General features: G+C 32.0%; 1 protein-coding gene across 1 annotated transcript; it reads right to left on the bottom strand.

Annotated features, from left to right (window-relative positions):
* Positions 1 to 1364: 1364 nt before the first annotated feature.
* On the bottom strand, positions 1365 to 22546 carry LOC124456619 (protein O-linked-mannose beta-1,2-N-acetylglucosaminyltransferase 1-like). The gene is made up of 6 exons (XM_047007016.1): positions 22542 to 22546; positions 19200 to 19206; positions 11390 to 11392; positions 2454 to 2521; positions 2049 to 2342; positions 1365 to 1955 (listed from the first exon to the last, which is right to left on the bottom strand). The coding sequence occupies exons 4-6, from the start codon at positions 2489 to 2491 to the stop codon at positions 1640 to 1642; spliced, it is 648 nt and encodes a 215-aa protein (XP_046862972.1). The 5' UTR covers positions 2492 to 2521; positions 11390 to 11392; positions 19200 to 19206; positions 22542 to 22546; the 3' UTR covers positions 1365 to 1639.
* Positions 22547 to 23447: the final 901 nt, after the last annotated feature.

The following is a 23447-nucleotide window of genomic DNA, read 5'->3' on the forward strand; positions in this document are numbered from 1 at the left end:
CGATGTAATCAAAGTTCCATCGTTCCTTTTATTATTTTTTAAATGTATTTTCTCTCCCTCCCAGCACTACAAGCGAACACTGACAGAGACGTTTAATGCTTATTCCAATGCTCAGTAAATGGTTATTTTGGAAGAATATTTAGAAGTATCTTTGGACATATTTAGTTACCTTACTTAATTTTTGCCTTTAATGGATTTAGATGAATGTTTGTTCTGTATATCGGCGTGGAATGAGCAGGTTTGTTATAAACAAAAGCTTACAAAATGTAAAACATCATTCTGCTTCTACTACTTTTTACACTCGTTTTTTGCTATTTGTTTAATACACAACAAAGTTTCAATTCGTTTTAACTAGATGAACGGGGTTTTGAATGTCTCCGATTTTTTTGCCTTTTCTGGATTCAAATTTATCTCTGACGAGAGTGTAGAATGTAAATTAAATAAATGTCAAAATGTTTTTCATATGATAATGGAAATGAAAATCTCTGTACAAGTATCTGTAATAAAAAGTTACCTTGAAAACTGAAGCAAACCCTCCTTTTTCCATTTGCAACACTTCAAATTCAATCCGAACTGTTGATTTTCTCGATACATAGCCGAAATATATAGGCATCGAATCAGGATACTCGTCTCCATCATAACAGCTATGTTGTTTTCTCCCTTGATCTTTTTCAGCGTCAAGCTCGTCTGAAGTGATGTTGCTTAAAGAGTGCGACATGAGATTTGATGAGATGAAAGGATGTCCGAGTAGCTGCTGTGCTAAACATGGGTTAAGGCTCCCGATATAGACATCTATACAAGGTTTTTGACATTCAAAGACAGTAGCCATAAATTATTCGTCTCTTTATTGCTTGTTTATCTCATGGTCTTCATTTTTTCAAGTGGAAGCTTTGAGTGAAAGTTTTCATGCATGCTAGCTATCTAATCATTATATTAACAAATACATATTCAAAGAAGGGTAACTTTCTTCTTGACACTGCGACTCAACGAAAAGGACTTAGAGGTCAAAAAGGAGCTTTGCAATGTATCCAAAGACCAAACCCTTTTTCCTTGCATCATACCCTAATGGCAAAAATTTGAGAAAATAGCAAATAATAAGTCTTTATATATATTTATTGAGCTAAACGAAAATTGTTCACATTTTTTTTTTACCTGTGAAAGAACGTAAACTAATTATTCCACAATCTCGGAGCACCCCCATTCTCTGTTGGCACTTGTACTATACATCGTCAATAGCATTCCTTAGAGTACTCTTCTCACAATACCCCAACTGTATATACAAAGTTTGCAGAGTAAACTTTGAATTTTCTTGTAAATCTAATGTGGTGATTGCTTCCTGTTCACTTTCGAAATCAGATCACGTATACATCTACTCATTTTTATTTATTAAAATGTTGTACATCGAAAATGAATGTTTGTGCGATACGAAAAATTTATGGTCTTTAAATTGTTACTGTGTAATGTGATGTCGCAGTGGTGTTTCTGCACGATGATAAAGTGAAATATCTCAAGAAATAAAATAAAGTAAATCTATTTATGAAGATATTACCTCATTTCAATCAAATGCTCTATGTGCAATAAAATCGGAAACTACATGGTAAAATTTCGTTTCATAGCCGCTTTAAAGATTTTAATGCACTTAATGAATCCCCTTTAATTTTTTAGGAATGAAAACAGGTTTTACGTTCATTGGTTTATGTTTGGCATAAGGTGAAGCAGGTGATCCAACAATTAACACGTGATTATCCTTTAACCATAATCTCCACATACTTTTATGAAATCCTCGAGCATCTGAGTACCAGATTCGTAAACATCTCGCTATATTATTCCATGTTGTCCAGTCTTTAGCATGTTTCATTTCAATGTAAAATATATACGTTTTACCGGATGTCTCTGGAACAAAATCGTCCTTGTTCTTACAAGGATTTTTACTGTGATCCAACGGCTCAGCCAACCTACAATAAAACAGTACAACCCATTTGCAGATAAATAAAAATTGTTTGGTAACTGAACAATGGAAATGTCAATATATATTCTTGAAAATTCACCTGGTCAACCGTTCGATCTCATTTTCATAATTCTTGTTTGATAGCAAACTAACATTAAATTTAACGTTAGCGACATTATTTAAACTGCGTGTCTTGTAAAGAGATTCTTGAATGATAACATTTATATGCTGGCCTTTAGCGCCAAAATGGTACGTTCTTGAAATATCCGGAATTATACACTCACGTCCCTTCTTGATCCTGTCATTCCTCATCCATATATCCCAATCTATAAAATTATCAGGTTTGGGCCATTTTGGCTCAAGTTCATCTTTATAAAGACGTCGTTTTAGTAACCTGAGGATGGAAATAAATATTTTTTCCATGAGCATCGAATATCTTATTTAAGTAAAAAGAGAATTTTTCTCTCGTGTTAGCAAAATCATTGGTTGTAATAAAAATTCTCACCATCCTAAACCTGGCATTGTTTCTACACGATATAACATAGCAGGATCATTACACGTGTGATTGTAACCCTAAAAAATAGAAATAATTTCTTTATCGATTTATTTTGCGACACACAAGGAACTGAACCATATCAAACGCAATTATAATAACGAAAACTTAAGGGTAATTTAAGAGTTTCACTGCAGAAGAAGGTTTTGAGATCGAACATTTCTGCACCCTCGTGACAAAAAAAAAACTGGACTAGACAAAAACAATGGGAGACTCTCAAATTAAACTATTTCATGGACATTATTTTGATGTTTTATTTACATTCTGCACCCTCGTCAGAGATAAAGTAGACTCGACAAAAAAACAAAAAGAATCAGAGACGTTCAAAATCACGTTAATAAAGTTGAAAACGAACTGACATTTTTTTTGTGTAGCAAACACAAACCAACAATAGAGTAAAAGACTAAAAAGAAGAAAAGAATGTTGTTAGCTTTGTTTGTCGTACCTAAAAGCAAGTAGCATAACCCAAAAAGAAAGTTTTACAAATATTTGATGTATTACATGAAAAATGAAAAACTACAGCAAAAAAGACGAATCATTCCCTAAATTCACCTAGATTTTCCTTATAATCCTAACTTTTTCAATTTTTTTTTAAATTTAGATGTACAACAAAAGCTGCAATCTGCAACAGCGTGAGTACTTCGTAGCTATATTATATTATATCGATGAACTTGACTTATAATTCATTCAATTCATCTAAGCCCTCAACAAAAGTTACGATTTGGTATTCTCCAATGCTCATGTTGAGAACTTGATTCTTCTCGATAATGTGATGCCTAATATATCAGAGATGACATTGGTATTTTGGATAAACACAGTTACAAGTCGAAAAATGGCACTCTTTTCTTATGCTGTTCAGAACAGTCCTGATGAATTTTTTGTGGGATTTGACAAAGAACGGGTCATCATTACAATAAAATCGTTGAGAAAAGAGTAAGAAAAATTATTTTTAATGGTTAAAAGATAGGGTTCAAACTTCATCAATCTGCTAAATTTTGAATTTTGAATTACTATCTAAATATTTGTATGCTTTTGGTAAAGACATTTTTAGATGCACAATAGACTTGTATTCGAATTTAGCGTTTATACATTCAGGGGCGGATCTAGAGTATGTCAAATCCGTCGCGCGACTGATGTTTGAAATTCAAAAATTAACTATTCATAATAGTTAAAAATTCATTAATTATTCTTACTTTATAATCGCATTTACTTCGTGATAAAAATCCAGCTTTATTTATTATTGAAAACTAATGACTAATCCAATGAATATCTCGTTGGTAATCAGATCAGTTGAATTTTAATTGACCTGGAATAACCGACTGATAAGCGGGGAGGCTTGACTAGTTCGAATGATAAAGGAGTCTATGAACGCCAAAAACGCTTATTTTATTGGTCAATGGCCTGACCATTGTATCTTCTGGAATGGTCTCGACCGATAAGTGGGGTGGCCGGACGTATAAGGGAGTTCAATTGCTATCTTACAATTGGTTCATTTGAATTTTTGTTTTATTGTGATTGGTTTGACCGATTTCAACTGATAGCCAACTGAACTAACATAGTCAAGCTCACTGTCTGAATTGAATGTTTGATCGTTTCATAGTACATTTTATAAGCATGATAGAAACTAAACTACAATAAGATGAAATTTATGGAAATGTTTTACAAATTCATATATTGACATGAATGCTGCTGTCTAATGTGTCAGATTTGAAACAGATTGTTGTTTGAAAAAAAATGCTGGAGAAGTAGAATAGGAATATGTTTGATTTCCTAAATTAGAATAAAGTAATAAATGCATGGGAGCTTTATTAAGTTATTATTAACGAAGATAACAAAAAAAACCCAGTTAAAATAATAAGAAATAACCATTTTTCACAAAATTTAAAATTAAAAATGTTGCATGCTGATAGAAAATTTAATAAAATCTTAATGGGATGTTTTTATGGATGCTAATATTTAACTAAACTCATGTTATCGCATTTTTAATCAAACGGTTTTGTCTATTTCAAGATCATCATGTTTTTAGTGTATTCATGTCGTATAGCAACATTACACATGTTATGTGCACCCCATATTAAAAATATAGTATGCATATTGTAATACGAGTTTACTTCCTAAATGATAATAACCACTAAAATCACCTATAGTCTTTTGGTTTTCGTTTGAACAAAAATGTACGAAACCATGGCGCATGCTATAAACATGTAAAACAAGCAACGTTGAAATGTGCTATCTGCTATTTTTTAAGCACTTAATGACATTAAAAATGAATGACGTTGCAAGACCTGCGTACATCAAAAATTTTGAATTGCCATTAGCTTTTTCAACTTTGTTGATAACATTTTTCTATAAATCATTTTACAATCATTCGTTAATAATATTTTTTTCTTTATACCAACCAATGCTAATATTTGTGTGGTATTTCTTATTTGAATTTTTCTTATTTGATAGAAACCTTCACATTTATCCAATCTACGATGGTTATTGGCACCACCTGGTCTTCATCCTCCCTCTGACGACTGAGAGTATTTTTATTGATGGGGCTATGATTTTAAACGAAACTATGGTCAATAATTCATTACTTTTACTACGCAGTGGAGGTGTTGTCGCTATTGGTCAAAAACTTCATTGCGAGAATGCTGTTTTTGATCCAAATATTTCGTTTGTTGGTAAAATAAATAATTTAAATTTATGGAACTATGACGTGACACGCAGCACATCATGTACCATCAAGGGGCTAGAAAATGAATGTAGTATAGAGCCACATAAACAAATAATTCAGTGGAGAGATCTTGACATTTTTTCGAGAGTAAATGTTTCAAGATTGTTAACTAATGGTAAGTAATGATTGTTTCAATAATTTCTAAATGTGAAGCGTCAAATACAAAATAGTAATAAACAAGAGGATTTCTGTGCTTTTATTGCAACTAAACAAAAGACTTCTTAGTCACATACTTTTTTTTATCAAATTTCTAAGTTGAATATCAAAAGCATTATTTGAATATTTTCCTCAAAAGCGAAAGAAATTATTTTAAAATTTAAAAGGCATGAAAAAATGGAAAATTTAAATAACATTAAATATACTATACAATAAATTGAAAAACGACAAAAAAATTTGCGCCATATTCAAAAGAAATAACATATAAAATCAGAGAATAAAGTAAATGCGATATGTAAAAAGTGTTTAACATTTATACATAGAGCATGCTGTGTCGCTCTGATCAGTGCATTGTTGCTGCAAAGTGCAAGCTAATTGGTCTTTATAGCAAAAAAACGATCATTTGTTCTTTGCAAAATGTGCGCTATTGGTATTACTTAAGGCTGATTTCCACTTAGTGGAAAATTTTGCGCGGTCGACTGTTACAGTACAGTGTTCGAAATACGCATGAGCATTACAAAGACTTGATGAGCGCCCAATCGCTAAAAAAGTAGATAAACTACTTTTCCGTTAGCCAAAGTCAAATTTATATAGTTTCAAGTAAACAAATATGGCGGACGTCAGCAGGAGTGATCAAAATTTCAAGTGGACGACGAAGAAGAGTTTCAAGCAAGCATTGATTTAACATTTACACCAATTGCAAAAAGCCTTTTCACTTATCAAACAAACAAAGTCTACAATATGGAAATGCTTATAGATTTAGGCAAAGAACAACGATTTTTATGGAATAAAGCCTCCCGATCTTAAAAAAATCAAAGAAAAAAAAGAATGCCTGGGCTAATATGGCTTGTCTGTTGTAAAAAGACAGTGAGTAATGTTTTCATATTTTCCAAATGTAAATGAAAAGTTACTGTTTTAAATGAAATTTACATGGAAACAATCAAACGTCTTTAAGCATTTTACTTACTAAAGACTTTCTTATTGTATATTAAAAAATTTGATTAAAGGAACTCAGATGCCAAAAGTATATTGCCAATTCCTTTATATAAATATGTTTTCTACCCTTCCCAACATTTCTCTTCTTTCTTCTCCTTTATGGACAAAATTCTCCCAAAACCTCTGACATTTAATGTAGTCTATTCATTTAAGTGTCGAAGTTAAACGCCTCATATGTGGGTCAAACCACACGTCATCTACACACCAGATTTTCTGGAGCACTTAGTAATATCCCCCGTCCCCCTTCCCCCTTACTGGCAACCATGTGTCCTGCCCTGCGTTATCGATACCGGCCCTCGTAGAGTTCTATGCCACCATCATTGTTGTTGTTTAAACTATTATTTGTTTCTGTCTCAACTGTGGTTACCACTCCTACATCATTCTTTCCCTCGGTACATTCTCTTTCGAAATACAGTTTTAACATATTTACACGACAAAGTTGTTTTACCTTGTGTCTATCAGGGGTGACTGTTACATAATTGTATTCATTCTCTTTCGTTTCAATAAGATAAGGGCCTGAGTAACGCGCTTGGAGAGCGTTCCCAGAAACAGGAAGTAATGCGAGAACCTTATCTCCCGGTTGAAAAGTACGACTGGTAGAAATCTTGTCGTATTGGCGTTTCATGCATTTTTGAGCTGACATAAGGTTATCTTTTGCTAAATCCCATGCTTTTTGACAGTTTAGTTCGAAACTTAGAAACATATTCTGAGACATTCAATGATTCACCACCGTCATCAAGTAACTCATCCTTTAAAATACTAAGTGGTCCTCTTACAATGTGACCGAAAACAAGCTCGAAAGGACTAAACACTAAGGATTCTTGTATTGACGATCTAGCTGCAAACAAAAGAAAATGAACGCCGTCGTCTCAATCTTTTTCAATCTCAAAACAGTATGTGCGTATCATATTTTTTAATGTTTGATGAAATCGCTCAAGTGCACCTTGGCTCTTTGGATGATATGCAGTGGACTTGTATTGTTTGATGTTTAACGCATGCATTACCTCTTGGAAAATTGTTGACATAAAATTTGATCCCTGATCCGACTGAATAGACTTTGGCAGAACAACTAGCGTAAAATATTTTGTTAATGCTTGAAATAATGGTCTTCGTTTTTATGTTTCGTAATAGTATAGCTTCTGGGAATCGAGTGGAATCGCAAATGATAGTAAGTAAGTATTGATTTCCCATTTTAGTTTTTGGTAGTGGACCAATGCAATCAATTAAAACACGGCTGAATGGTTGTTCAAAGGCTGGTATTTCACAACGGAAGTTAATAGAACCGGAAATTAGACAAAAGCAATAGCAGAGAGTGCGCTTCGGGAACTTTTTTCAAAATGTTTTGCTGTAAATGTGGTACTGAGACCCCAGAATTTTCAAATTTTTGTTGGAAATGTAAAAACCCCATGAAAGACAAAACAACAGAAGCATCCAGCAAAAAGTTAACTATGCTATGGAGCATAGTTAAATTTTCAAAACAAAGTTAAATATGGCGGCTTAGCTTCTCCAAGAAAATTATGGGAGAGATATTGTTAATCAACAAGTTTTTACCTTGAGTTTTTAATCACATATGTATCTTCCATGGCAAAGGCTTTTAGAATAAGATCTTTATGGACGGTGTATTTCATTCGTCAGTGCTGTAAACATTCCAAGTTTTGCAGACGAAAAACAGCCAACAACTTATTTGCGTAACAAACCCCTTTTTACACAAGAGCAATTACATAATTGCATTTTGTGTTGTCTTTTTTGCATACGGTAGCTCTTTCAACTCATAAGCAACACTACCAATTGAGATAGAGTCACTTCTTTAAAATTAATGCACATAACTTGCTGAAATTGTCTTACAACCACGTACAATTCTTTCCATGACAAAAAAGAGAAAGAATGTTTATCGAGCAATAATACCAATAGCCTTGGATTTATCAAATATTTAAATTGCGGGCTTTTCCCTATGCATTTTGCTTAATTTGAATATCCTATGCATCATATAAAGTCGTTGCTCTATGTAAAATGAGCTAGATTATGTTAAAACAAAGAGGTACTACAGAATAAATGTTGTTCTAAGTATACCAATGATAATACATATAGATACATGAGCTTTACAACAGTTTTTATTCATGACTACTCTTTTGTGTATCAGCTGCATGAGATACGATGATTTTAGTTTTTTAAATACATAAAACATTTCATTAGCATGCATGGTGAAGGTCCATGTTGCATGATATATATACACTATAAATTGCACATGGTTTATTACACAAGCAGAAAATATACATTACAGACATCTAATGGGTTTTATTGATATTTAATAAGAATTTCCTGTGTAAAAATGTTTATTTGTAATGTACATGCAATCGTGCCTGCCAATACTTTTCTAAGAAGCAGAAAGCTCTAGCTACTGTTTGATAATTTAAAAAGTAGAAAAAAAATGAATAAAACTCCCAAGCTTTAGAGAAAAATAGGTTAATAAATCACAAAGGCAAAAATAAAGTTTCATACCTAAGGCTCATTCAACAAATATACGCAATAGCTTTTATAACTCATTTTTTTGCAAGGCATAATTAAGAACAAATATGTATTTTGTGTATAGCTGAGAATATATTATGTCACACAAGCAGAAAAAAGACAGTTGCTGGATTACATGGCTACTAACTATGCTGACTCAAAGAAATGTTTTCTAAGAATAAAAAAGTCCGTCGCTGTCATCTTTTACAAATATGTGTGACTTATGTCTGTACAAACACATTTCTTTCAAGCATTTTACTTAGCTGCTATAAAGAGAAACGAAACGACCTTTAACTTTGGTACCCTCAATCTCTCAGTTTTAAATTCTGTGAAAGCAAGGCCATTCAAATATTTATATCCTTGAACAAAGAACACAATATAAATCAATTGGAGAAGAGTTCAGTGTTTCGTTTGCCCAAGTCCATTATATATAATTGGTTCATGAAAGAAAGCAGTCCTTGCAGAGACTCATATTCATCAACATCGTACTGTACTACACAGAAGATAAGGGTCGAGTTTATGAGAAAAATTCAAAGTATATGCTACAATTTGATCCAGTTACCATGTCACCGTTAGGTTATGTCACTGATATGCTACAATTTGATCCCATTATCATGTCACTAGGTTACCACGAGTCACGTTTAACAAATTTTCTTTTTGCACCATCAACATCCGTAAAAATGACAATAGTTTGCCATATTTTAAGATTTTTACCAAAGCCAAGACATTTTTCTTGATTTTAAAGTCATTTTAAAGTTCACTTGCCCGCCATTACAAAGCATAAATTGATTAAACTTTATGTCATTTAACGAGAACAACACTCCACGCAATTTCCACGCAAGTTAACTACGCAGTTACTTAACTATCCGACAAACTAAGTTTTGTGCAACGCAGTTAAGTCAAGAAGCTAAGTAACTACAGTTAAGGAGTTAACTACGGTAGTTAGCGTTAACTATAGTTAAAGTTAAATACGTTTTTATACAATCGGCCCATGGACTATTATTATTAATTGAGTTATAAAAGTCCACAGAAAATCTATAACTATAGTTTTTTGGTGGCCTTTTCATTTTCTATGTGCACAGTAGCTAATAATTTTAAAAAAATAAGTTCCATGCAAACTATTTACTTTGCCAAGATTTTATGTAGTAAAATTAACAAGACTCCAAGTTTATACAGTAAATTTTCTAATATATTTTTGTAGATATATCGGAGGATCTTTTTGACTTTCTTATAGATTGTCATGTATGTAAGCAAGTTTAAAAATTCACTTATTGATGGTGCTCTCATTGTTTTACTTTTATTTTGAAAAAAGCAAGATTTTCATTAAAAAATTAGCTTTAAGTGCATGCATATTAATAAGGATGATTATGAGGAGAAGAAGATTGTTTTCTTTACAACAAAATCAAAGAAAGTATACGTGAATAATATATCAGTTTGTTTGAATAAAGAATATAACAGAACTTTTCATTTTAGGCGTTCGTAAACCACAGTCTTGCATAAACGCAGGTTGGCAGAAATCATTTAACGAAAAAAGATGGTCAACTTGTGTGTCCAACAACAAACCTATAACTGGTTTTCGGCGCAGCCAGTTCAACAATACAAACGATGATGGCATTCAAAAACTCCAAAAAGCTAAGTGTTGTTCGTCAAATAATAAATATAAAGGGCAAAGTAGCATATGTCAAAATGTTAGCTGGCAAACGTCTTTAACTAGGTGAGTATATTTGATAGAATGAACCAATTAGCACTTTGAGGAGGGTTTAAAAAGTAATTAAAAATGTTAAGCAAAAAAATACTACATCTAATTTTGCCATTTATAAAATTTCGTAAGTTATACAGTGTCTTTTCTAAAGATTGTTTTGCTATTATTGTGATAAAATATTTGATAATTAGTCAGCATTTGATGAAGAAAACAAAGCCTTCCCTAAATAGCAAAAGTAGTTTATTTATTTGTTGGGTTCTGTAGCTACTTATGAACTAAAAAGTCTGACAGGTATATTTTTTATGTAATTTAACCAAGTTGTTACACCGTAAAGTTTCAATTATCCAAGACACAGTAAGACATAGTTTGTTCTATGTCGTTTTAAGACTTTTATAGAATATTTGAACGAATGGTGTTGATAAATTCTATTTTGTTTTGATTTCAATATTGTATTTTAGAAATGACACTTGGGGTGTTTGCTCTTATGGTTAATTTTTAAATGGTCTCTTTCACACACAAGGCAGTAACTTACACAATATTGAGAAAGGAAAATGTTGCAAACCAATCAATCATCCAGACAAGTATGGTGGTTGTTACTATGAAAACATCAGTGAAAACTTTAACAAAAAAGGATGGGCAATATGCAAAAAAGCTGGTTATTACATAACAGGATTATTCAGAAGTCCAGGAGGTGACTGGCTACACAACATTGACAAATTAAAATGCTGCCAAATGGTTGAAGATATATAATTTTTCTTGCTGACAAAAATTTTTATACCAAATATTTAGTTTACATAGATGATTAACCCCCTTAATTATTGATTACGTCATGACCGTTATAAAAAATACTAGTTTTCAACAATTTTTCGCACCGCGTGTCAAGTGTGTCTAATGACACCGAATCACGTATTGCACTTTTGCATAAGGCGATATCGCATTACAGAGATCGAATAAATCAAAGAACTTTAATACTATGAGAAAGGCACCAACATATTATTCAAACGTAGGTAAGTTTATATTTTTTTATATTACACAGAATTATTTCAACACAATCCTCATAAAACACAAAAATTTTTTGTCGTAAATAGCCAAATAATAATGTCGACGAGGAGCTACATGATACAATATCAATAACAGATTATAATGTGTGAAATTTTAAACGATCTATGTATTTAGCAGCATTGCTTTGAAGTTGACCTAGTACTTAACCATAAACGAGCCTGCGATTTTAAAAAAGAGCATTTGTGACATCGTCGGCAGTTGGAATATTGCACAATTTTCAATCTTCTGACACAGTGGATAGGATGTTAAGCCAATCACAGCTCAAGTATTTTACGCGAGTGACACCTTGAGACCTGGATCTACAGTATAGCTAGAGTTTTCTTGCGCAATGACTGTGGCAACGCAGCAGATAGACAGTAGTAAGAAAAGACCTTGCCAAAATCTATAATATTATTTCATATAATATCTACAATACTCTCATACTAGGCCGCACTCTGTGGCACAAAAAGTCTCTTAGAAAACGATTTTTTTGCTCCCGATCGTACACTACATTTTAACACGATAGATAAGTTGACATATCATAGAATGTGATCATTCACTTGTTTGTACCTTCAAAGACCCGCAGTTTTGAGTATTTCACCATTGAAATATCAACAATTTGAAATATCATTCCACTGTAGCTTTTTAGAAATTTATAAATTTTAAGTCAGCTTAATGGCAAGTTTATTTATATTACCTAAGCTCATTTGGTAAATGCTTTCTTGTATTATATTAAGACTAAGACTAGATATTTGATCAAAAAAATTATCTTTACTAACTTTAAAAGGTTAGGAAAATTGTAATTCGGATGGCATTTTGATTACACTTCGATTACTTTAACTTTGCGTATAAAATATTCCTCAGCTTAAATATTTATGCAAGGCCTCAAAAATTAAACAAACAAAACTTCTAAACTTCAACTCACCAAATGTAAGTATTTGTTATCATACCTGACTGTTAAACTTAGGCTAAATACTCTTTTGCCATCATATACATTATTTTTTCATCCCCAACGAATGACATTCGATATTATGGATTTAGCCATAGGCCAGATCACACAAAAGAAATTACGGTGGCTGTTGTTTTTGTAAAGATGACTATTCCAAAATCTATGGTAGCAATGCGTGCTTATGCCTACCAGAAGGGAAAAAATGTAAATTTAACTTTATGAATATCATTAATACAAAAACAACTCAGAGCAAATAAGGAAGTTATATACAACGTGAGATATATATTATACAAAACTATCACATAAGTTAGGGTATAGATATAACCTAATTATTAAAAAAATTTAGCGATTAGTTACGGAATGTGTGTTCTGCGTTTTGATGAGAAAATAAGGAAGTTAATGTTTGAAAATAGCGCAAACAACTGCACTTGTTTGTTCAAGTCACCTTCGAATTTGCGTACGTTGAGTACTTTCTTAGCTTTGAGAGGCATTAGAAAATTTGCAGTATCATTTTTGTACGTTGCTAGCATGCTAAAATTCTAGGCTATCTCTTCTCCTAATGTCATCTTTTTTCCATAAAAATGTGTTTTAAAAATGTACTTTTCGTTGAATTAGTAGTTTCTTGCAGGTCCACGACTGGCAAGCAAGTTTGATTGTGACAATACACATCAAGATGGAATATATTTCAACTCTTCCAAGCAATTCAATGCATTTTGAATATCATTTTGGATCACAATGTCTGATGATCCTTATTACCAGACCCGAAGAGCATCGATGATATCTTATGCATTAAAAAAAAAATGGCAAACTCTATCATAACGCTCCGCTGTTTCATATCTTAAACAAGAAATTATCTGTGGTTATTTTTCACTCAGATTTTAGGTAAACAGAAATTACATTTTACCTAAAGTTTAATTGATTCTTTAAAAATTACTTAAAGATGCAGAAGGAAATGGAAATGGGCCTTTTCAATTTTTATGAGTCATTTGACAGCTTTTGACATTTTCTAAACCAAATTTTTCTACACTTTTTAGAACTGACATTAGTGATATATTTGATGGAAAAGAACATCATATTATGATCCCGTGGCAAAAGGTTAATGGACAAATGATCATTTACAAAGACGGCGAACACAAATTTTCAAAAATAGTTGCAAAAGGTCAAACTCTAATAGCAGGAGGAGTATTGGTGGTTGGACAGGATCAAGACACTTTTGGTTGAGGATTTCGTATTCATGACAGTTTTAAAGGAATTATAGATGCTGTATACATATGGAACAAAATTTTGTCGATTGATGAGATAAAGCTACTGGCAAAAAACTGCAATGCATATTTAAGTGGATACAGTATTGGTTACCATGACTTTGAATTTACTAATATAATTTTTTTTATCGAGCCAACTTGCTCCACATAATCATCACAGCTTTATTCCGTTTCTTTTCTGATATACTATACAATTTAGAGATTTCTACAGGTTTAACTTACTTTTAATAAATTTTTATGTTAAGTTAACATATAACGATAGCTTTATGATGTAAGTAGGTTGAATTTACCGTTTTAATCGCATTATAAAGAGTCCTTGCTATATTAATGTTTCTTGTGAAGTTTGCTACAAAAATCATAATAATTCATGATAATGTATGAAACGAGATATTTATACAAAACTACGTCACCACTATTCTTATGTTGTTAACAAATAGGATAAACGATACTGGAATTTAAAAGGCCGTTAATTTTTTTTAATTAGGATGAATGTATATAATACACATTACTATTGGTCTGAACTTGCAGGAGATTGATAATCTGTCAAGATAGTGACGTTAATTGACACTCGTACTGTTGTAGCTACAACAGATCTCATTCCGATCATTAAGTGCAATGATTGACTGACAAAGAGTAGAAAACCTTTGATCTCGTTCAATTGAATGAAGTAAAGAAATGTAATGCACACGCTTAGTTTATAAGAGTTGTGTATAATACCCCAGCTAAGAGTTTATTAATCGGATTTTTGACCATCATGTTTCATTAAACGAGTAAAAATTAAAGGTGGCGAGAAACTTGTAATAACCCTTAAACATAAAAAATGTCCAAACGCCAAGCCGCTTGGAGTTGAGAAAACTAAGCTACCGTTCGTTTTTGAAAAAAACAAAGGGAATATTTTCTATAAAAATTTACTTTCAAGATTATACATCAGTAAAATCGATGAACGCCTGAAATCAAGCCTTAATGAAATCAAAAGCTCACTTAAATCTTTAAATCACACTATTCAGAGTTGGGACTTCAGACCAGTTTCCCTAACATCCAATAAATGACTGTTGCAATCAATTAGCAATCTAATTGATAATAAGCAATTTTTTTGGATTAAATGACATAATTCTTAATTTGTGCTCATTTATATTTTTTATAAATGGTATAAATATATGAACACACCAGACACCTTAATTCTAAATTGGCACTCATTCACATGTTCCATAAATGATGTGAATATTTGAACACACCAGGCACCCTATTTCTAAAATTGTACTCATTTATATGTTCAATGAATGGAGTGAATATTTGGGCACACTCGGTACCTGCACGCTTAAATGTTCTTTAGACGATTCTAAAGCTTTCGACAAAATTGCATGATCAAAATAATGTGATGCAAAGCCACAAATCTTAAAAATCTACCAAGCTCTGATTAATTTGACTGCAAATTTTCTCACAAACTGAAGATAACGCACGTAAACTGGGACCAGCTTTTCGTGTTTAGGCGAAGTCGTTGGGCGTTTCCAAAAAAACCAAACTAAGCCAACGTTATTTAAAATGATGGAAAATGATCTTGATATTTAGGAAGAAATAGTTAAATTTTTCGACGACACTATATCATGGGATATATTTTAGAAAGCAAAAACCAGAAACAGGTCTTTCAATAAATTTTGCGAGTGCTCTAACTGGGCATTAAAAAACTCTATGAAATTTAATCCTCCTAAAACCAAAAAATTCAAACATGTTTTTCAAACACTGAATCTCCTTCCCAATCCACCATTGTTGTTGACAAATATGATGTTTGCAAAGGTAAGCCATCTGTCAAACTTATTTTAGTTTGCTGCATTAAGTTTCTCGTACGCAGAACAGGCTAGTAATCAAGACCTGGGACTGGATTAACGAGTTAAGCATGTATTACGTGCGTGGTCCCGAAAGAATAACTATTAATTTTGGTTCTATTTCCACACGCAACAAAGATAGTGTGAACCAGTTATATTTATCAAACAATTTAATGCGTAAATATTAAAGTAGATAAGTGTCTTAATAATAATATCAATAAGTATGTGTAAAACTTATCTCCTCTGTCTGAATACAACCGCTATTCTTTATTCTTGAGCGTTCGTGAGTCCAACAATGACTCACAATAGTTTCCAATAGATTAAAGCACAGAAGCCAAAAGATAGTTATGGCACGGAAGCCAAGATAGTTGTCTGGTAGATTGTAGCTTGTCAACCTACTTCGGTAGTCTATGCCTCCTAAGTTTATCTCCTCGTAGCTTGTGCTCGTAGGTTGTCCTCGTAGGTTGTCCGCGTAGGTTGTACTCAGTGGCGTAAACTACTGATATATATATATATATATATAATATCTAATGAGAAGTATTGTGGTTTTGTGACCTACATCCCATACGCAATACAGTATGTTACAGCAAGATGTAGTTAACCACAATAACAACAAATGCGGTTGCGGTTCTAAAATGTTTACACATTTAAGCAAGCTTCTAGCGCATGCAAGCAAATTTCTAGATAACGTCCTGATTATTAATATATGAAATTATGATATGATAAAATAATGATATTACATGATAGCAGATGGTATCATGTAACACCCTCCCTCTTGGAGAAAAAGAAGCACACAAGGGCTTTCTTTTAAAGTCGCAATGTAATAATGTCCTACGGTCGTGAAAGACAATCTGCAATGAGGTAGTCATGTCCCTTTATGTGACGGATTTCTATGTTGTACTCCGACAGTATAAGACTCCAGCGTAAAAGTCGTTGATTCTTTTGACGTAATTTATGCAGAAATACCAATGGGTTATGGTCGCTGTATACAATCAGGGGTATGTTGGAGGATGAGACATAAACGTTGAAATGTTGAATTGCAAGGACAAGAGCTAAACATTCTTTTTCGATGGTGGAATAGTTTCGTTGACTTACATTAAATTTTCGGGAAAAAAAGCAAACTGGATGATCTATTCCCTCGTCATCTTCTTGTAGTAACACTGCTCCGGCAGCTGTATCACTGGCATCAACTATTAGTTTAAATGGACGTGAAAAGTTTGGTGCAGATAGTATGGGTGAGCTTTGCAACATCGCTTTTAACTGATCAAAAGCTAACTGACATTGATCTGTCCAGAAGAATTTGACGTTCTTTTGTAATAATTTCGTCAATGGTTCAGCGACTGAAGATAAATTTGAGCAAAACTTCCGGTAGTATCCTGCCATACCGAGAAAACGCATGACATGTTCCTTGGTAGTTGGTTCTGGAAATTTGGCTATAAGAGTTTCTATGTCTTTTCGTTTTCCTTCGTCAAAATGACCAAGTTTTAATTTCATATTTTGTAGGACATCAGAACTGTGTAGCTTGGTCGACTCAGACAGATTGTAGAGCTCTATTCCATCATCATTGTAGTTGTTTAAACTATTATTTGTTTCTGTCCTAAATATGGTTACCACTCCTACATCATTCTTTCCCTCGGTACATTCTCTTTCATAATACGGTTTTAACATATTTACATGACAAAGTTGTTTTGCCTTGGGTCTATCAGGGGTGACTATTACATAATTGTATTCATTCTCTTTCTTTTCAATCACATAAGGACAAGAGTAATGCGATTGAAGAGTATTCCCAGGAACAGGAAGTAAGGCGAGAACCTTATCTCCCTGTCGAAAAGTACGACTGGTAGAAATCTTGTCGTATTAGCGTTTCATGCATTTTTGAGCTGACATAAGGTTATTTTTTGCTAAATCCCATGCTTTTGACAGCTTAGTTCGAAACTTAGAAACATATTCTGAGACATTCAATGATTCACCACCGTCATCAAGTAACTCATCTTTTAAAATACTAAGTGGTCCCCTTAAAATTTGACCGAAAACAAGCTCGAAAGGACTAAACCCTAAGGATTCTTGTATTGACGATCTAGCTGCAAACAAAAGAAAATGAACGCCTTCGTCCCAATCTTTTTCATTCTCAAAACAGTATGTGCGTATCATGTTTTTTAATGTTTGATGAAATCGCTGCTCAAAAGTACCTTGGCTCTCTGGATGATATGCAGTGGACTTGTATTGTTTGATGTTTTTGTCAATGCTTGAATAATCCTCGTTGTTTTTATGTTTTGTAATGGTATAGCTTCGGGGAACGAGTGCAAGCGCATATGATAGTAAGTAAGCATTGATTTCCCACGAGCAAGAAAAATATGCAGAGCAAATGATACATTTCTCGTCTCTTGTTTGCTCTGTTACGATCATTCAATATTGCATGAATATTTTTGAACAGATTGCAAATGCCTATTAATTGTCTGAAACAAAATATTGAAAAAGTAAAAACTTTTCATTACTGAAAAGCTGCATTCCTCTATTTAGTTCTTTAGACTTTTTTATATTGATAGTTCTGTCAAAATGCTCATAAATTTTATTCAATTCAGAACTTATATAATTATACGATTCAAACTTCTCTCTACGACTGACATATGTTGTTAACAGAATATAATGTATATCATGTAAAGTGTAAGTCGTAAATTTTCCTCGGAAAATGTTTAGGGGAGGGGGGGGGGGGTTACAACCATTAATATGTCTTCTTTGTATTTATTTTCTGAATTTTGTAGAGAGGAAAGGGAATGAATACGTTGAATTGAGCTCAATTTATTAAAAACGAGAACGAAAAATTGAAATCATGTGAAATAGGATAAATAAAGATAATTACCTAAGAAACTGGCCTTGTTTGAATTTGATATACTTTAGAAAGTTTCATGTTATGTTAAGTAAAAACGGGGTAAACTTCATTAAAATGAACTAGAAAAATTGAACAAAAGTTGCTTATAGACAATTTTACAATTTGGCTTTGTAGTATCTTATCTATGAACGGAAAGTAACATCTGCAGTGCACATTTTTCTTTAGGTTTATGGAGACACTTGAAATAGTTGACCAATTTGAATAACGTCAAAATAAACATATTTTTTTCCGCGGTGTTGTTATAAGGAATTAAAATATTTTGGTCTCTTATTTTCGATGTAGATGGTATTTCTTGCAATTGTTGAAACAATAATTTTGTTGCATATTGTGTCTGACACTAAATTTCTGCAATTACGGCTCTTTATCCCAAATAAAATTAAAAATCATGAAAATTTTGTGTCCCCGTACACAGAAAAGTACTAGTCTTGTGTTGATGTCAAAATTCAAAAAGCCAATATTACTAGCACTTTAGGAGAAGACAATTTCTGCTTCAGTTACATTTTGTCTAAGCTGCTGTTTGAGAAGGATTGAAAAAAAACTCGCCAGAATTCAAAGTAGAAATTTCATTGATAGCCGAATTGCCTCTTCAACGGTAAGCAAAGTAAACATAAAGAAAACCTAAAATTCAGAGCCTATCACATAATGCAAGAACATGAACTCTTATGGATTTGACTTCCTTATTAAGAGCATACATTTCATTTTTCATAGTCATGCCTATACGTAATTCAACAGATAGTCTAACACAATCTTTATCTTATAAAATACCTAAAGCATTATGAAACATTTTTCTATGTTTTTTTAAACATTTTCTGTAATTTAGAGTAGCGCAGCTATGCATCATATATACATAGCTGCCATAGATTAATTTGACTAGTCTAAAACTCTTTCAAAAAATTTACCATTTCGCAAATCTTTTTATCACATCATATTTATTCTTGTGATGAAAACAAAAACTAATTGATTAATCACAACCAATGATAAAGTTCTACTAATTAATATTTATGAATGTCTGGAATGTATTATATCTTATTTCCATTGATACGCCAGAGAAAATAGTAATCTAAAACTTAAATGTATGTGTGATAAAAAATATTTAATTAGACATAAAAAGTAAAATTTAGGATTGAGGGAAATGATAAAGAAAGAGATGTACATAAATGAACAAATTGAAATGGGGCAAATCATCATCAAACATCAATACAGAAGTCATTTTAAAGAGCAAGAAATATATGCACAGCAAATGATACATTTCTCGTCTCTTATTTTCTCTGTTACGATCATTCAATATAGCAAGAATATTTTTAAACAGATGGCAAATGCCTTTTAATTGTCTGAAACAAAATATTTGAAGAAGTAAAAACTTTTCATTACTGCAAAGTTGCATTCCTCTATTTAGTTCTTTAGACTTTTTTATATTGATAGTTCTGTAAAAATGCTCATAAATTTTATTCAATTCAGAACTTATATAATTATACGATACAAACTTCTCTCTACGACTGACATATGTTGTTAACAGATTATAATGTATATCATGTAAAATGTAAGTCGTAAATTTTGCTCGTAAAATGTTTGGAGGTGGAGGGTTGCAACCATTAATATGTCTTCTTTGTCCTTATTTTCTCAATTTTTAAGAGAGGAAAGGGAATAAACACGTTGAATTGAGCTTAATTTATCAAAAACGAGAATGAGAAATTGAAATAATGTGAAATGAGATGAATAAAGATAATTACCTAAGGAACTGGCTTTGTTTGAATTTGATGTACTTTAGAAAGTTTCATGTTATGTTAAGTAAAAACGGGTAAACCATTTTAAAATGAACTAGAAAAATTAAACAAAAGTTGCTTATAGACAATACTCCATTTTGGCTTTATAGTATCTTGTCTATGAACGGAATGTAACATCTGCAGTGCACATTTTTCTTTTAGTTTATAGAGACACTTGAAATAGTTGACCAATTTGAATAACGTCAAAATTAACATATCTTTTTCCGCGGTGTTGTTATAAGGAATTAAAATAATTTGGTCTTTTATTGACAATGTAAATGGTATTTCTTGGATTTGTTGAAACAATATTTTTGTTGCATATTTTGTCTGACACTAAATTTCTGGAATTATGGCTCTTCATCCCAAATATAATGAAAAATCATGAAAATTTTGTGTCCCCGTACACAGAAAAGTACTCGTCTTGTGTTGATGTCAAAATTCAAAAAGCCAATATTACTAGCACTTTAGGAGAAGAGAAATTCTGCTTCAGTTACATTTTGTCTAAGCTGCTGTTTGAGAAGGATTGAAAAAACTCGCCAAAAAATAAAAGGAGAAATTTCATTGATAGCCAAATTGCCTCTTCAGTGGTAAGCAAAGAAAACATAAAGAAAACATAAAATTCAGAGCCTATCACATAAAGCAAGAAGAATAACTCTTATGGCTTTAACTTCCTTATCAAGACCATACATTTCATTTATCATAGTTATGCTTATACGTAATTCAACAGATAATCTAACACAATCTTTATCTTATAAAATACCTAAGCCTTATGAAACATTTTTGTATGTTTTTTTAAACATTTTCGGTAATTTAGAAAAGCGCAGCTATGCATCATATATACATAGCTGCCATATAGTAATTTGACTAGTCTAAAACTCTATAAAAAAATTTTACCATTTCGCAAATCTTTTTATCACATCATATTTATCCTTATGATGAAAACAAAAACATATTGATTGATCACAACCAATGATACTAAACTAAAACTTGAATGCATGTGTGATAAAAAACATTTGATTGAACATTAAAACGAAAATTAATGACTAAGGGAAATGATAAAGAAAGAGAGGTACATAAATCAACAAAAGTAAAATGGGCAAATCCTTACTAAGCATCAATACAGAAGTCATTTAAAAAAGCAAGAAATGCACGCAACACAAATGATACTCTTCTTGTCTCTTGTTTCTTCAGCTACAATTATTCCATAATTCAAGAATATCCTTGACAGATGGCAAGTGCCTTTTATTTGTCTGAATCAAAATATCTGAAGAAATAAAAACTTCTGGTACTACAAATTAGAATTCCTTAATTTAGTTTTTTAGATTTTTTTTACTTTATTAGCTCTATTAAAATGCTCATAAATTTCTTTCAATTCAGAACTTATGTAATTATGAGAGTCGAACTTCTCTATACGACTGACAGATGTTGTAAAGCAGAATGTCATGTATTGCTTAAAGGGCCTCTCTTTCGTTAACTAGACGGCATGTCGTTACAGAGAGGCCAGGGAGTCTGTTAAACACGAAGCAACAGACTATTTTGCATTTAATTTTGCTGGCATAGTTAAGCAATACGTTTTTCCAATTCATCTGGTAAACTGAGTTAACATAAACAAATTAGAAATCAACCCATTTTAAATTTTTTGTAAACTGCTCTTGGTGAATTTCATAATTTGCGTCATTTCCTTATAGTGGACATTGAAATGTATTATTTCTTTCTATGCTTTCGTTTCCTAGAAACCTTATATCTCTTTCTTCAAAACACGTTCTACGCTGGCGAACTCTACTTATAAAAATTGTTGTAAGCATGAATCGTTATAATGAACAATTTGCCTAATCTCCTGCAACAATATTCAATCATTATCAATTTTATGAAAACAAACGTGTAAATACTTTTTGGAGAAGGAAAATTAAAATGTTACATAATTATAGAAATCAATACTTGATTTATACATCCCAAAAAAATTAAAAACAAACTGATTATATGATTATATTGATGATAAACCATTCATAAAAAATGTAAATTTTTTACTACGAAAGCTTTAAAGAAATTAATAATCGTCCATCTTCTAACAAATAGAAAATAAAGATGATATCAAGCTCAACAAAAGCGTTTCTTGGGACTCTTATAATCCTGCCTATTACTGTACAAATAGTAAATAGTAATGACGACATATCAATCTGCAAGAAAATCTTAGAGACACTAAAAGATAACGTGAAAGAGTAGATGGAAACTTGCGTTGATAAAAATGGCAATGACGATAACACATCTGCATGCAAGGAATTAAAACAATACAACAAAGAAATGATGCAAATGCAAACAGAAATGTGTTTCTACAAAGGTATAATCTTTAGATTTGTTAAATTTTCATAGTATCTTGTTCATAGCATTAAAAATTATATGCAACAATAATAGGTAGAAGTTATACAGCCAATCTAATTTCAGTTATTACTGATATTTCTACAGTGAAAAACTCTTTCTAAAAACACATGTTGTGGTCTTTCACCAAACATTATGATTCTAAAGTCTATAAAAATTTCATTTTTTTAATCCACTCGCCTCGTTGTTATTTATAGTTTTTTTATTGTTTATTTAGATGTTTATCCAAAGCCATATTTGATTATTATGAGCTTTGATAAAGTGTATTCTGTTGATTCTATTACTGGAGATATTCATGTCAGCGCTATTAATGGATCCAGTAAGACTAAATTTGACCATGCATCAAGATATATTGACATCGAAATTGATGTAGTTGAGAATGTGCTTTACTACATTGATGACAAAGACATCAAACGGGGAAATTTTGACTTGACTAGAAACGAAATTTTTGCGAAAAATGTTTCTGTTCATGATATTACAGTTGACTGGATTGGTCGTCGTATCTTTTACATTGACTCCACGAACATTATCTACCAAATTTGGTTGAAAACGAAAATTACAAGTTTTATGAGGCTTCAACCAGGCTTACAATTTTCGAGCATTGCATTTGACTCAAAACATGGGTAAGGCTATATTGAAATTATTTTTATTAACTTGTTAACGCAAAATTGCGAAACTATGTCAGTCTATTGGAGGTTTTTCTTCAGTAAGGTAAGAGTTTTTATTTTTAGAAACGGCATTTTAGTTTAATAGAAAAGTTG

Source organism: Xenia sp. Carnegie-2017, unplaced genomic scaffold, assembly GCF_021976095.1.
Source record: "Xenia sp. Carnegie-2017 unplaced genomic scaffold, XeniaSp_v1 HiC_scaffold_57, whole genome shotgun sequence".
Taxonomy (NCBI): Eukaryota; Metazoa; Cnidaria; class Anthozoa; order Malacalcyonacea; family Xeniidae; genus Xenia; species Xenia sp. Carnegie-2017.

What these genes read in the sequence shown, in the direction of transcription:
- LOC124456619 (XM_047007016.1), bottom strand. Translation starts at nt 2,491, where the DNA reads ATGTTATATCGTGTAGAAACAATGCCAGGTTTAGGATG. An exon ending in ACAATGCCAGGTTTAGGATG is followed by an intron (nt 2,343 to 2,453) that starts GTGAGAATTTTT and finishes TTCCATCCTCAG; the next exon opens with GTTACTAAAACGACGTCTTT. An exon ending in GAGATCGAACGGTTGACCAG is followed by an intron (nt 1,956 to 2,048) that starts GTGAATTTTCAA and finishes GTTTTATTGTAG; the next exon opens with GTTGGCTGAGCCGTTGGATC.